Raw genomic sequence first — 17,053 nt, forward strand, 5'->3', positions numbered from 1 at the left:
CATATCTTTTCTCACCTTAACTGGTCGTTTCAAATTATCTACAATATACACTCGAACTGCAGGTGAGAAAGCACCCTTTGTGTTACCTAACTGAATGTGACCCTTGTACGTGATTGCTGTCACGAAAAAAACTTGCTTCGGGCAAATCGGATCGGCGGCGTTTGGATAATTTTCCTAGTACTAATAACAAGTCAATATATCTGGGATGGTTATGTGTATGAGAAAGCGATTAAGAGCAGTATGTATTTTTCCGGCTATAAGCACTCAGTGTGCCTTTTTGCAAATGAGCTCTCGATCTGAGCTGAACGCTCCGCGTTCCAGCTATAAAACTAGTTCACATCTGTAAACAATCTCGGAAGGTGCCAACAATCATCAGAACTAACATAACCACGGATTTTTATTTATCTGAAAAATGCCGCCTTGTAAGGGGAGTTCCTGATTCAAGCAGAGCATGGCCAAGCACGCGCAATGAACTTTAATACAACAAAGCGGACTTGTATGATGTTACTAGACTTAAGAGGTATACGGAGGTAGAATAATCCCTTATACTTTTACCGGTGCGACTCTGGATTGCGAGAAACGAGAGGTATGTGATCTACAAATGCACCCTCGGGAAACAGTGTGAAAATGACTGCAGTCTCGTCATTTTTCACTGACGTTCTGACCCTAACATTGGTAGTTATCAACAGCTCCGAATTAACTTAGCCTTTTCGACTGAGCCAATTTCCGTTCCATCTTTGAGAGACAAGCACCTCCAATTCCCCATGAGGTGACCTCTAGCAATCTAGCAATTCAGTCCCACAAATGCGTTTTAAGCGACCGACTGAGCTGACAATACGTCGGAATGTTTATAGCGTTGACTACACGAAGTGTACCGTTGGAATGATGTTCTATGGAACATTGCAAAGCTTGTTGTATTGCATGTGAGTAATGGGACTAGCCATTTGTACGGGGAGTATAATTGTCAAGTTCATTAAGAAATGAAGATACTTAGTAGGGCTAAGTCTGTTTTTTTTGTACACTCCAGTTCACCACAGCCAAACTGTGTTCGCACGGGCAGATTTCTGAAGGAAAAGTGGTTGGATAACAGTAGGAATAGTCCACTTTGAAGGGGAGGAGAATTCACTCATCAATCCAGGATTAAAGCTCGTGGGGCGTAGAAGTGATCCCTTGAAAGGAGTGTGTCTGGGCCGAGATAGGTTACTGCACATCATATATATATATATATATATATATATATATAGTGCGGTTGGCCCGGGAGTCATTGTAGCAACCACAAGGGAGCAGCACCGATGGTGTGATCTGTGGGTGGGGAGATGACGAATAATAAAGCCGAACATTGAGGCGGACACCCATGCCATCATTGAGTACGGTCTTGAGATGTCCGGCATTTCTTGTTAGTTTGATTCAGGAGCTTTCAGTGGAAACCTGGAGGTAGTTTCACCTACATTTTTAACACCATGGATGAATGAGACTGTGGGATCTAGAACCAGTGTATATCCTCTGCACATCATATAAATGGAAACAATGACAGAGGTGAGATCTTGAGATATGCACGATTTCTTCGAAGCGGTCATGTAAAATTGTCTTGTTGAATACAGTTCTTGAAGTTCAGTATGTCTGCCCGACATTGAAGTTCTGGAACCGAAAACGGTATGGACGTGACATCACTCGTGATTCAGTAATTCGGCTCATCTTATGTTTGTTTTCGTTACGGTGCAGGAAGTGATACACGTGAGCACTGAAAGTCCACTCAACGACGGAGCAAAAAGGAAGCACCTTAAGTGGTGCAACGCAAACATGGTTTCATGGACACGTTAACATTGCTCATACATAGATAAGAATACATGCGGACGCACGATTTTGCCAAAACATGACGGCTAAATCATAGTGGCTATGTGGATGCAGCGGAAGCCCATCACACACGATAGTCATACTTGGTGCACACTTATTAGAGTTCAACTGGCGTCAGCATCGATCGAAGCCAAATAGAATGTCCACGAGATTATAATGTGACCGTAGTTTTCGTCGAGTTCCATGACAACTTCACAGCGAAAACAAAACAAAACATACAGGGAAACAGCTTCATTCATTAGATCAGGACGTTAGACGTAGTCTCATGAAAACAGCGGAATGTAACTGATGACAACAGACAAAACGGTAAACTATGCCAACTCGTCCGCTGTCATATCACTGAGATCTGAATCCTCAGTTCGTCCGACTCGATGTAACAACACACCAACAACAACAGTTGCCCGATTCGGAGAATTCAGGGGTTTAGAAATTCGCCTTAGCAAACAACCGAATAGAGCACCGGTAGCCATAGATGGTACTTTCGATTCGGGAAGAAAAATGAATTTTCGGTGCCTCGGACATGATAGCTGAAAAGTTCGTTGCTGGCGACGGTATTAATTGAAATAACTGGAACCAACTTACTCTTGATTTGAAGTTCTCGACTGCCCTAGTCGATTATTTTAGTCGGTCCATAGTAACGGGATGCTGAGATTCAGTTTCTTTCTCTAAACTGGAAATTCCCAGTGGATATCCACGGGCCTAATGGGATTCGCATTCTGAATACCTTACACGCGGTAATGCTAATGCGCCGGCGCAAAATAATCGTACCTGGATTCGCTGCATCTTCTAGAACATATATTACAAGCTACTCACAAGTAGCTTCACTTGGATACAATTGGATCGCACAGTGCGGCTGATCTTCCCTTCATGAGCGCGATTGAAAGGGCCAGCCAAAGTTGGTCTATTCTGAGAACTAACAGCTACTAGCAGGAAACCAGAAAAACCAAATACAAAGACTGGCAACAATGGTTATTTCACTCACTCTAGGAGAGAAGTCACACCGACAGTCTCCCGACTTTTCGTGATCGCTCCTATACCCTATACAAGGTCAAAAGTGCTTGTGACACATTCAATTGAACACGATAAACAGGACTCGTTTCGACAGACGATGAGTAATCATGCGCAATACTTGACCAAGTCAGCTCGGGTTTTGTTGCGTGGTGCACTGTTGCACAAACGAACACACGTTTTCTATTTGTTTCCCTGCGGATTCCTAGGCACCAGCCTGCATGAGACAACGGTTATTGAATACCTGAAGACGTCGCAGTTCGCGTGCTCACAGAGGCCATGTTTCACATCCCTACAACAAAACCTTCCGTACTGTAACTTTTACCACAAGTAGTAAAGTCCTTCAGAGGTTTCAAAGGACCAACGTTAGACGGCCCCGTCACGCGGTGGGACAATAATTTCAGTTTGGATTTTGCACTGAAAAGCCCACAGGTCCGCAACATTGTTGCAGTGTTAAGGCGAACACAGCTCTCAACAAACACCCAGCTACCTACCTGCAACCAAATGACCCAGGAAAACTTGTTTTCCACAGACTTCTGAAATGTTCCGCAGAAGTTATCACACTTTGCCATTCCAAATTCGCTCTCAGGAATGTCTGTTTTAACTCTTGTGTGAATCATTTTCAGGTTCTATTCTTTGTTACTCTAATAAATGAGTATACCATATTTTTCCTGGAGTGACAAAGTGACCGAGTTTCCAGTTGTCCTTCACCACGTGAAGTTAAAATCGTCTTTGCTTAGGAATCCCGAAGCCATGTAGGGTCGTTTTGTCCATATCTGATGTTCCCATGAATGTATACCCTATGAATACCAAAGTGGGTGTGAACAACCAAATAGTTAACAGAAGAGGTGACCTTCAGTCTTTGGCAATGGACCGTCATAGTTGAAAAATACGCCCATCGATGATGTGCGGCACTGCTGCACCACACAGTGACGCTTTAATTATGTTCCTTCGATGGGTGATCGAAAGTTTCTAATCGAAATGTTTAATCAGGGGAAAAACTAGCGACTATCTCGCGACCGTTTCGAACAGCTTACTTCCAACTCCGCCGCATTTGACCATAGAGGTGTGGCTTGCGAATAGTTTGACCAAGTCACTTCTCTAGATACATAGAAAACACATGTGCAGCAGATGATGCGGATGTTTATGGTCACAGTGACCAGTGTTTACGTCAAACCACATGATAAACAACTAGTCATGATGACCAAAACAAGAAATAAACATCACAGAAATGAATGAAGTTGTGTACTCGCCGATCAGCTTGCTCGATAAAGTAAGCGCGAGAAACAGAGATAGTGTCATCGATCTTTTCATTTTAACAAGAAACAGAACGCTTGCGCACAATGTGGATTTATCCACCTAAACCAGGGTTTTAAAAAAGTGTATAAATCATCAGCTGAGATCGGGATCAAGAGGACGGGAGTTTGAACACTGCCAAAGAAAGGCTCTCCGAAAAATGGTTACTTCCTTAAAGTGTTCACAAAAGTGTTTGCCATCGGTCACGACTTAGTGTGAAGTCCTCTCAAGAAATATCAGAGTTCCTTTCTGCGTAGCGTTCTTTCCTGTGGGGGGGAGGTGTTTGCTATGTGCCCGATGGAACATCTTGCAATACGCCGAATTGAAACCTCAATGTGAGCTGCGTGAAACCCCGACGTTCACTCGCGCCTGTGGAGGTTTGCCAGTGTAGAGCGACCGGTTACTATGAAACGGTTACGGAAATCATGAACAGTTATCCTATTTTTCCGATAATTAGCCTCAACTAAGCACGCCAGTGTATCAGGTATTTATTCGGCTGAATGAATAAAAAACACAGAAGTACCAACAAAGATACAACAAAGACACTGGTGCAGATCAGACGCCAAAGGGGGTTTCAAAACCATTCCAACCAGAAATAGTGAGCATACGACTGGTCATGATCGCCAAGTGAGTGTCTGGAATTGACCAATATGTGATGGAGTCATTATTCCGACTAGTTTCTGAATGAGATTCCATTCACCCGTGACAAAATGGGTGCAAGAATTAGACGTTCTGGTGGACGTCACGACAACACGCATTGGGCCATCTCCATAGTCTAACTGTGATTTGAAAGAAGGTAAAAAAAAGAGTACCGATACCCATGTGCAGACTTACAGGAGGCTGTATTCCATACAGACCAGTGATATCTGAAGTCATCTGAACGGTCCTAAATACGGCCAACCGAATGGCAGTGTTCCAAAAGGGTAACACTCAGCGCTATGCAATGGTGAAGTTAAAGAACGACCCGCAGATAGACAGAAACATGGAGTGTATTTAAATCAAATGCGACGGCAGATTACGGAAGTGCTTCATAGCGAATTCAGTGAACATGAGATAACAAACGGACAGAAAAACGGAGATGAATATCGAGAGGGAGCAAAAGACTTAAACAGGATGTTCATGCCCTACAGGAAAAATGTTGAAGTTTGGGAACGTTTACTAAGACGTGCAACACAATGCCTAACAATGGAGGTGACGGAGATCACCTGGCATTCTGGTTTGCACAGAGCAGAGGACACAGAGCCCGCGAGTGTGCGTAAAGCGGTCTAGATCATCTGAGTTAACATGTGGCGATGCATAGTTATCAGCCAAAGTGGTCTGGATTTTTACTACGAAGCACAACCTAAAGAAAACTCGATCTTCCCACTGCCTAATCGAAAGTCATATATTCTGTTAATTGACACACAACAAACGGGAAGAATCATCAACAGAAAAGCTCTGGACCTGAAAAACAACCAATGTAATTCCCCCTCCTCTTCAATTGTAAGACTTTGGCTACCGAAATTCGACACTTGTGCACTCCGCTAGTTGTCATAGCTCTTGGTGATTGATTATCCATCTGCCCTGATCAAACCGACTAACCCGGTAACTTAATGAGTTGTCCTGACGAGGATTTCGCATCAGAACCACTAACTGTCTATTAAACTTCCGTGATTATCCATCTGCCCTGATCAAACCGACGAACCCGGTAACTTAGTGAGTTGTCCTGACGAGGATTCCGCATCAGAACCACTAACTGTCTATCAAACTTCCTTGGAACTGCTTCATTCTTGTTCCGAAACAGCAGCAAGTAATTCAATCAGACTTCAACAAGCACAGCACTCGCTCTCTACCCTAGCGACCCTCCCTGTAACGGCTATCTCTATGGTACGATTGGCACTCATTCCCGAGTTTAATTCCTATATATCTTGACTCCTCTAACCAATATGGATATCATTTTTATCAATGATGAGGTCTGATCTGCGCCAAAACCACAGTCCATGGGATTTCGTTCCTCCACACAAAGCGAGAAAACAAATTCTGGGCAGGTGTATGCGGACACACAAACAGATACTGATCAGAACAGTAACACGCGTTAGTGTGACCTCCATACTTCGACCTCAAAAATATACATCCCAATTCAACTTGATTCAAGGAAATTATTAAAAGAAACTGAGTTACAGTGATATGCTAAAAGCTTGCCATAAAATCTCTATTTTGATACGGTAAGGTCACAGCAGGGGACGTGTCAGAGCATGAACTAACTATCCCTGTCAGTTACTCAACTACAGATTTTCACTTAGGTATGTTCTCGTATGCTCTCACTCAGAAGACGTGCCTGAAATCGCCTAATGCGTCTCTGTTTCAGCTGAGTTGACCTCATGGTCAGTTACCATCTTCAGCAGTCGCACTCACTCAATCGCACGTTTGACCTTCCTAATGTGAGACTATTAGTGAGATCGCACAGTGACGCCCTCAATAGCAGATGAAACAGGGTGTCGTTGCATTGTCATGAGGATAACTGATGGCAGTTTTTAGAGGAATTGTGATCTAGCCGCACCTGATACTTCAGCCTCACGTTTAGATATTTTGACGCTCTGTATATGGTGCTATTTCTTAACACACTAGGTGCCTAATTTAGGGAATAAATGATTTATGTCCTTCAGAAATTGGAACTCGGGAAATGGGTTGATGACCACAACATAGCTTCAATTGTCAAACTATCATTCGATTTGCAGTGCGTGATAAGATACGCCTTATGCGCTGCAAAGACGATTAGTTTTACATAGGGCATTTGCTGGTGATAATCCACCATAAGCATCCTTCTTCCCCACTTACGACAAAATCTATTTAGCACCTTTGAATTCACAGTGAAGATGGATTATCGCATAATTTTCCACTCCGTCATCAGTGGCGCATAAAAAGAGTAGTGAACTCCACAGCCAGCTCGTGAAAGTAGAACTGCAACTACCAGTCAGTTGGGAGTTCCGAGGAGCTATAAAGTGATTTTGCAGCAGAGGGAGTGTGGCGGTTGTTCAACCTCTCAAAGACCGGACCAATAACGTGATACCATCTTTCTAAAGCGTTTTTGTCTAGTGTTACCATGCACACCAAATGCAAATTCTTAGGGAAGCTCGTGTGTCACACCCTCTTGAGTTCAAAACAGTGCCACTGAATAGGCTTTCTTAAGGATGATGTCTCCATGAATCACCACTGTAAGAGAGACAGCGGGAAATTTACGAAAACTTGACCAGCACCAAAAGAAGACTCTTGCAAGCACGTCTAGAATTATAAAGAAATCCTTTTACTTAACCACGGTGCTCCCAAAACGTTAGGAAAGGTGACCCAAAGATATATCGGTTCAGTCGTGCTGACGCACACCAAAGGGTCCTTAGAAAAAGTCACCTGCTTGGTGACAATATATGAACCAAGTATAGTCGACAGGTTACGCTGGTCAAGACTAGTACCTCCAGCACCAGAGAACCCCATGCACTGTACAAACCCGCAAAGCGAATACTGCAAGACCCTGAAAATATCACCCTTCTTAGTGATCCCCAATACGGATTCAGGTGCAATTGCTTCACGGAGGATTTACCGGCTTAGGCATCATACGTATGGTGATCCGTGCTCGACTACGTCAGTGAAACCAAGCTTAATGTATATCGAAATGTCCCGAAAACCTTTTATCAAATTTTGTGTCCTGACCTCCTCGCCAAGCTTTTTACGTATGGCCCACATCCAAGCACGATAGACAGGATTAGCATCCCTCTTGAGAAGCCCGTGCTAGAAGTGCTTCTGGAGGGAGTTCTCTCAAGTGTCCACTTACTTTATTGCTGTATATAGACAACCTCTTCCCGGCTTCAATACGTCTTCCAAAGATATCTTCTCTTCCCACCATTCTTCTTATCAGTTGCAACTCCCTGTTTGCCAACCGTATTCTTCACTCTTCACCTCCATTTAAGTCTGCTCATGTAATACACCTTGCGAAAATTGCCTCCAAGAAAGTGAGTCTTTCAAGTTATTTGTCACCCCAAGTATCGGTTTTGTGTAAAGTCCAACTTCTCTCCATGCTAGAATATTTTTGTAATATTTGCGGTTCAGCTCACTTCTTAGCTATCTGTACACGATCAAGTTCGGACAAGTACTAATTGTCTCCTCCTCAACACTCCCTCCCTAACTGATAACATTTAACCCGTAATCTTCCGGGGAGATGCAACATCCTTTTACTTATTCTGTTGCCACCACCACATAAAATGCTCCCCTAAAATAACATCTATCGATCCCACATCCAAACAGTCTCCTTCGTTCTCCAAATCGTCCAACCAACTCGCAATTCCCATTATTGGACAGATCTCCACGCCTTTTTCTTTTTTCGGAAAGTCAACTTTGGAATAACCTACCACTTTCTGTATTTCCCCTTTCCGTATGCCTTGGCCGTTCAATAGTGGTGTCAACTCAATCAGCAATAAACAATGCGTTGTTTGTCTTGCTACGCTTTTATACACGGGACCGAACAAGACTAAAGAGGTGACAATTGGAGTATCCTTCAACTAACGAGGCGAACGACTTGACGTCAAATCTAACACAGGCCTCCGTCACTGAAAAGTTCATCACAAGGTATGCAAAAATATCGGGCTGAAAGTAGAATACAAAGCAAAAATGTAACCAACTCACCACCGACAATCAAGTAGGTATTTGGGAAGGCGGATTTGGCTTGCATCAATTGCCGCGCATGACCAGAATGAAACATGTCATAGGCACCATCAGCATACACGCGAACCGGCCTAGGAGCTGGACAAACGTAAGTAAGAAGCACACGATTAGTAACTGACAAATGGAGCAAACTTTGTTGCATGATACCGGCCAGTCCTAGAGAAAACTATGGTGCTAACATCATGCGCTTTGTAGATGGGATTGTCCATTGCACTGCAGATACCTAACAGCAGCCATGGGTAGTGACCTTCGCGAAATCGACAAGGCGACAGTTAGGCATTAGTTTTCCACATTGATGACGATGGTGAAGATGGCATGGCCGCATGCACGAACTCAGTGATCTTGCACACCATGCATTCTCTTCAAGCTTCATCGACCCGAAGAAACAAGTAACTTGGATTAATATCCTCGCTTCGTCGGTGTTTCACAGATGCAATCCAACATGATAGATATTTTGGGAAGAAAGTCAATCAACGGGATCATTTTCCAATCAATTGGAAAGTGTTTGGGACCGACTGGGTAGTCATCCCTTCAGAGAGGTTTGATAAACAATCGGTAAATTTATTGCTGGGCAGCCCCTTGGTCAACTCCAGGAAACACTGAGTGACACGAAGATTTTCATATTTCGTCAACTTGACTTGTTCATCCGCCTTACTCTCTTCCGACCTTGACAAACAGGCAGACTAGCGTAAATAAAAGCTACAGACGGATAGCTGTCTGCCTCAGGTACTCAAATTTCACGTTCCATTCAAGATCCAAGCTTCCCAAGAAACATAATGATGCAAAAAAGATGCAGCAGTTTGTTAACCCAGTCGATTGTTCGGTTATCGGCTTACCTCCCTTACAGGGGGTGAGATGGCTCAGTGGTAATAGCGCGAATCTACTGAGCGGATGGACCGTGGTTCGAACCCGACCTTCGCCTCTCGACTTTCCCTATCTAGGTTTGGGCAACCTGGTAGTATCTCAGAAGTCGTGCCTCCTTCTGGTGGCATGGCAGTAGTGCAACGAAAGGGTGCTACAGCTGAGCGATTTTTACCTCCCTTATAATCTAACTGTTTATCATAGCATTAGCAAACTCATTCTGTGCAGAATGGTGACGCGACGAGAAAATTACCGCTAGTTTTTAAGCGTGTCGATCGGCTGATGTTTTCGTTCAGTAATCGCGTTTAGGTCCGTAGATCTGTTTGAAGCTGGCGTATGAAACTATGGAACGTGTATACCCGACAAAGACAAATTTTAAACACAGAGTGCAGTCTGCTATTTTCGCCAACGCTGCTGTTCTACCTGTGTGGCATTTCGCTTGTAATTCCCACCGAGAGTGAGACACATCTTTCATTCCCAACAAACGTCCCCACTATACTGCCATGAATAATAAACAAGACAACGCAGCTAATGTACAACCAAGAATAATGGAGTAGGTGAGTGCAGTTGTCAGAAGATCTGAGCAATGTGTAAATCGAAGTAACAACCGACATTTCAGTAGCTGCTGCCCCTAGTGCTTCGGTCTCCATCTCCCCATTGAAGGGAGAATTCCCACTGGTTCAAAACCAATGGTCTACTGTGTTTACTCCCTACTCCTAGTCACTCGGATGCCTTCCTCTCGTGCTCTAATCTTTCATTTCTATTTTTGGATACCGAGATCATTTGTCTCCGACTTTTTACTTCACTTGGGTAACCAGATGTTGAAGCGAGGGCCAACTCATTATCCGTGTGCACAACTTTTTATTACCACCGTCGTATGGATTAAAACAAATCGCACCATAGCTAAGCATGATGCACTTTCGGGATATGATCTGGTGTTGAATTTTCAGTGGTACTGGTCACCAGGCAACCTGGAGCGGACATAGGTGAACTTAACTGGTTGGTTGTTGAAATGTTCGCCGGGGTTGGCAGTTGGATTGCAAACGTTTCATCACCAATCGAGGTGACATCGTCAGTGCAGGGTTGAGTGGATGCACTCTGGTTTTCCAGCATCATCATCATCATCATTGTATTGAATAAAAAAAACGAACAATGGTTAAATATTGTATTTGGGTTGTTCAGCTGTAGCATCCTTTCGGTGCTTAACTGCCATGCCACCAAAAGAAAGCACGAGGGCCGGGATACTGCCAGGTTACCGAAGCCTAGACAGGGGAAGTCGAGAGACAGATATCGGGCCTTCTGTTCGCGTTCTAACCACTTGGGCCAAATCGCCCTGCTAGCGATAAAGTAAGTGGAAACCAGAAACGAACACCTGGTATCCCCTATTGTTCTATAAACGCCCTATAATCCCTGAATGTCGGCACCATTCATTCGGTGTCACTTACATGACTTCACCAAACTAATGGAAATCGAGAAAGTAACAATCACTTGTTTTTTAGGGAAGGTGAGACGAAGTACAGGAATTGATGTTCGGAGTACGGTTCATTTAAAGTGACTGATCAGCAATCTGAATGAACTTGCATTAATAGAGGATGTAGCATCTGCTGTTCCTCAATTACATAAGTTATGTCATGTGATTTGGTGTTGCAAGCCTCTCGAGTAATTAACTGTAAGAGAAAATAAGATAACTGGAATCGACTCGGTCAATTGCGGACCTCGTTTGAAAATTTATTTTTTTACCACCAAGTGTTTGGTGTTGAAATAATAACAATCGTTCAGCTGTAACACCCGGTGCCTAGCTGCCATGCCATCCGGAGGAAGGACGAGGGCTAGGATACTGTCAGGTCACCCAGGCCTAGACAGGGGGAGTCGAGTGGCAGAGGTCGGGTTCGAACCACGGACCTTCCGGTCAGTAAATCCGCGCTTTAACCACTTGGGCCATCTCGACGTTGAGTTGGGTGAAATTCTGCTGTCTGAGAAAAACGGTTGGAACGCGACAACTATGTCGCTTGCTGTAAAAATACGCTTCGTCAGATGTACATTCCCCAAACAATAATGATGAGATTTCGAGCCAGATTGTCCCCTAGGTGACCAATGACCACTGCAATACACAGTGAGAAAAATTTGAAAAATTACCATTGGTAATGCTATCAAAAAGCGGCACTCACAGCAAGAAACCACATCATTCACTGTTTTTCTATCACCCGATCGAAATAACACAAAACTATAGAACTGGCGCCAAATGCCGTCGGCGGATTCAAGGATTGCAATCACCTTCAGCGAGATGTGATCGGCATCATCATTACAGCGAGGTTTGGGAACAGCCGGACGTACTCAAATTTACAGTCAGCTCAGAGGCCAGAAAATGCAACCCTATACGCTAGGTAAGCTAAAATAAGCTATCTTCCAAATAAGGAATCGTTATAGCACCAGATATAAAGATCTGATACCCATAGACATATTGCAGACAGAACTGAAAAACAATGAACAAAGACGATAAACCGATTTATGCCCGACAAGTATCCAAATAGCGGTTGGAATATTAGGAGTTGTCATCACAGGCAGCAATAATGCTTTTCATTACTGGAGGAATAATAGCCACATTTATTTGAAGGTGGACTGCACAGAAGGGTCCCCGTTCATTCCAACGGGCGTTTCTGACTCGATTTGGGATTATACGCAGCTATTAACATTCAAGAGCCAATAAAATAGAAAAAAGAATGGGGAATTCTTCACCCACCCGTTCCACCTTTGGCCATCTCCAAGGTGATTCGAATACTGTAGTCACATGCCTGATTAACCGCTACTGCAGGAGGTTCGTGTGAAAACGGCGCGGGTACACAACTGGACTGTGGAACGGCTGATGAAGGAATATTTCCAAAATACATTGTCTGAACCGATCCATCGTTCGTAACGGTAACGGAATTCAGATCCAAAGAGGACGGTAATGAAGATCGGTGCGCCCTTCGTTTAGGAGTATCCGTGGCGGTTTTCACTGCACTGGCGATCGAGCGAGAGTGAGAGTTGTCTGACAGATTTTTTAGACATGTTTTATTTGCTTTTCGGCTCCGATCTCCACAGCCGACAAGTTTTGTAATGAAGATCGGTGCGCCCTTCGTTTAGGAGTATCCGTGGCGGTTTTCACTGCACTGGCGATCGAGCGAGAGTGAGAGTTGTCTGACAGATTTTTTAGACATGTTTTATTTGCTTTTCGGCTCCGATCTCCACAGCCTGACAAGTTTTCTTTTAAGCAAGGATGTGTATCAGGCGAGAGAGGCATGATGCTGGGCACAGAACGACAACGGGAAGAATTAGCAGTCGGCTTCGGCAAGTTGGAATGAGATACGAAATGGACAGTTTCCACAAAGTTAAAGGCACGATAAGCTCCGTTCTGCCAACACAAGTCGCGCACGTGTAAAAACGACAATGCCCACCACGGTTAGTTCAATTGACCCTAAAAGAAAACACAACAAAGAGCAATAAATTGATGAAAATCGAAAAAAATAACGATAGACTTAAGTCAGTCATGCGTGTTTATCTCGCGCTAAAACGGTGTGCTTCCGTTATAAGAGGGCGAGAAGCGCTCGCAAGTAAGCCCAAGATGCCCTTACAGAGATAGCCCGCCTCCGAAATTCACTTATGAATGGAGTTTCTTCTTTGTGTGTGAGTGTGATATTGAGGTGATATTGATACTGAGGTAGAGCAAAACCGAATAAACTAGCATTATCGGAATACAAAGGCGAACATGTTTTAAGCACCTCTGAATAAAATGCTAGAAAGCATAACTTATGTTGGTATGAGCACGTCGCTTGTAACGAAAAATTTATACTGCGTGTCGTCAGAACCTCAGAGAAAGAAACTTGACTATACAGATTGATTTACTTATCTAAGTTGCTGCACAATTAGGTGAGTAGGACGATTGTCAGTTTGAGAGCAATACTTGCCAATCGTGATTCATGGCGTCAGGAACGTTGAAATGGTGCTCACACGAGGTTATTGAGAGGGGCATGCTTTGCGGTTATGAAAACTGAACATCGTATCAGCTGTATGCGAAATGTCCGCAAGTTCGAACGACCGAACTACTCTCCACAGCTCACGCACTACTAGGATCCAAAAGGCTGTACCCGAGTTGGCACAACACAGTGAGTTGACATTGTCAGATTGCATTGGATACCCCTTGGATAAGTTTCTATAAAGGTTTTGGTCCCTATGCACCAAATCCCGCTTGGAAAATTTAATGAAAGGCACGAAAGAAAAGTAGTTGTTAGCAAATTGAGTGATGTGCTGTCTTCGTGACTTCCTGGCTGAGGGTCACAGGGTGTTTCCTCAATATTACTTACACAACACGGTATTGTCCCGAAGAGACTACCTCATCGTTGTGCGATGGTTTGCGAAACTCAGCAGGCCACTGAGGTATATTGGAGGAAGACCACAGTATCGCTGCTACCAGAGTCGCCAAAAATGAGATCTCGTAGACAGTCTCTTCATCCCCAATGTTGAGAGTTGGAGAACGTAGGGCAAATGTTTATCGAAAGTTGAAATACTCGGGTAGACCTCCACGAATCACCGTAACCTAGTGGTCAGCCTTTCGAGCCAAATAGTTCGGATGAGGACCCGCCGTCACGTGAGATCAGCCCTGTCACCTTCGTCGAAAGAGCGTATAGGCGACTTGCGGCTGTTGATACTCCTCGCCTTTCTTCATTGTTATCTCTTAACACTGTCTGTCTTATTCCATGGACCCCAGCTGTAGGCAGGTGAGATGGGTACCTAAAAAAGTGACCAATCGCACGCCACTGCTCACATCTATCGTCCATCCAACGCTCTGTCGTGCATCCTGGAGTGTGGATTCCCAAGCCGTCCGTCCAAGAAGCCGCCTTTGCATGCTGCCTAAATACCTTGCCGAATGACATTTGCTACAACTTTGAAGCCTAAATAACTGCGCTTATGGCACACTCCGTATCTAGGTGACATCGACTACGAACTTCGAACATCACAGCCGCCACAGCGGGTCGCACCATTGTTGGTACAGAGCTTGGTTCGCGAGCTGAAGCTTCACTAATGTGAAGACCTACAAACAGCCAAGTCTGTAGTGTCCAACCTACTATGTTCCTGAAACCAGGTACCGGTCCATATATTGAACGTTCCTCATTTGTCATGTTCACCTATGTGTATTTGAAACTATCTATTGACGAGTTGTTTGAACGCGATGGGTGCAGCTGTGCTACTTGACGTCCCTGCTGCTGAACAGACTTCAATTTACAATGACCGGATAGTCATCAGCCATCGATGATGTGGCTCAGCTCTTGACTGCCCATCACTCTGGAATACACATGCTGGCTCAAAGCACGCAGTCGGTCAGTGGAGATTTCCTCCGGAAGACAAATTGTCCCTTCATCAGCAGAAGAGCTTTGTAGGCCATAAACTAGAGAAACATGTCAAAACTTATATGCAACGATTCACAAGTATTAGCACGGCTTTCCACTGTGACCATGCATTATCCATTTGTGTGAAGTGATAGCCACCAATGGGAATCCGTAGGTCCACCACACATAGGACAGTCGGTTGCGCGATTGATCACCTCAAGGTAATCCGAGCTAAGCACCAAGGAAACATAGATACAGACAGAAACTTACTGAAGGTTGAATGTTAATCGAATGAACTGTCTCGCTTAGCTCTTTCTTTACCACTAAAAGGCCTGGAAGGCGTCATTGGGTTTTCTGTCGGAAGAGAACGCGACAGAATGGAGAACTTCAAATGCAGTGAAAAAAGCCTCTAGTTAGAAATTAATGCAAACATCCTCCGCTCCGGTTAAGGATGACGACGTTATAAACGTCGAAAATGAGACAAAGTAAATTAAGCTTTTAAGGTACACCAGATACTATTGCTTCACCGTGCGAAATTGGCTGAACTCTCAGGTGGATAATGACTCCAAATCACTGAGAGAAGCTAGCTAATTTCCGGATTACAATGGTTTGAAAGGGACCTTGATTTTCACCGGGTCAGCCTTGTAGGCATTGATCACTTCTGCTTTCTGGTGTTAACTACCCTGAGACCTAACAATATGATGAAGTTCGTTGGTGAGGAGATATTCAGAGGCTTTCGTTGGGCCACCAGGCCAGCGGTTTAATTCTTTCACAGGGCTTTCATGTAAGATTTGACGTAGGCTATATCAGAAAAAATTAAGGGATCCAGGTAAGCAAGGATTTAAGTCAGTCGTTGGGACTGGGAAATTTGAAGTCTCCATCTTTGGGCTGTGCAAATTTGTATCTATATAGGCAACATACCAGACAAGAAGGGAAAAACCTGTACCCTGCAAAATTGTAGTATTTGCTGACTGTACAAGGAAAGGAAAAAATAGGAATTCAGGTGAGAAATCAGTTCAGGAGTCCGCCAAATCCAAAAGAGGCTTTTCAAGATTTTCAATAAGCGTCATTGCTTTGGCTCGTAACATTCCCAAAGGTACGTCCTTGCTTCCATGCAGACACAGCAAAAGCAGGGCCACTCGACACAATATAAGGCGGCCCTCAGCGAATTCAAACATTATTTCTTGAACAGTGTCCTGTAAGAACAGAAGAAACAAAGCATGAAAAAACCTGTCGAAGACAAAACAGAGATCACCAGAAACAAGTGGTTGAAAAATGTATAAGTTGTAAACCATGATGGGAACTCGAGATAGCACAAGGGTTAAAGAGCGAACTTGTTGATTGGAGGTCCGTGCTCTTCCCTAATCAACCGCCATCGCGCTCCTGAACGTAAGAACTTACATCTGCGCTGTTCAAAGATGGCGGTGAATTCCACAACCAGTGTCTGTCTAGCTTACTTGTGTCTACCTGGGAGGAACAGATCGTTCCAGATAACTGGGGTGAGCCGATAATAGAGCCCATTTTCAAGAACGGTACTCGCAGTGAAAGTAGTAACCACAGAGGTGTCAGCTAGACATCCGTTGTGACAAGGCTTCTGGCGTCACTGAATGGCAGCACCCGTGAGCATCTTTCGATCGGGTAGAGGCTGCTTTGACTAAATCTTCACATCCAGGCAGGTGTTAGAGCAACACCATACGGAAAGGCGACCCACAATCTTGGTATTTCTTGACCTCAAGCGTGCGTTCGATTCTGTCTATCGGTCAGTGCTGTTATCCAAACTTGCTTTCTTGCCTCATAAGTTTGAACTTCTGGAGGTGTGAGAGTGTATGGTGAGCACCCCAAAAGCTTTCCTAAAAAAACGGTATCCGACAAGGAGGTCCACTCTCCCCATTCTTGTTCAACTTCATCATTGAGGTAAAAGCCGGAAGGTATTCAGAACCCCGGTGTTCAGACTGTCTCTGCTGAGAATCTTGTCCATC

General features: G+C 44.2%; 1 protein-coding gene across 1 annotated transcript in view; it reads right to left on the minus strand.

Annotated features, from left to right (window-relative positions):
- T265_04913 (hypothetical protein) overlaps positions 1 to 17,053 on the minus strand; it is a gene marked incomplete at both ends in the record, with an annotated part of 46,730 nt that overhangs the window by 24,553 nt on the left and 5,124 nt on the right. Inside the window, one exon of the mRNA XM_009169773.1 lies at positions 8,812 to 9,016. Coding sequence (XP_009168037.1) covers positions 8,812 to 9,016 — 205 coding nt within the window. The remainder of the gene's footprint in view (positions 1 to 8,811; positions 9,017 to 17,053) is intronic.

This window comes from Opisthorchis viverrini (genome assembly GCF_000715545.1).
Source record: "Opisthorchis viverrini unplaced genomic scaffold opera_v5_86, whole genome shotgun sequence".
Taxonomy (NCBI): domain Eukaryota; kingdom Metazoa; phylum Platyhelminthes; class Trematoda; order Opisthorchiida; family Opisthorchiidae; genus Opisthorchis; species Opisthorchis viverrini.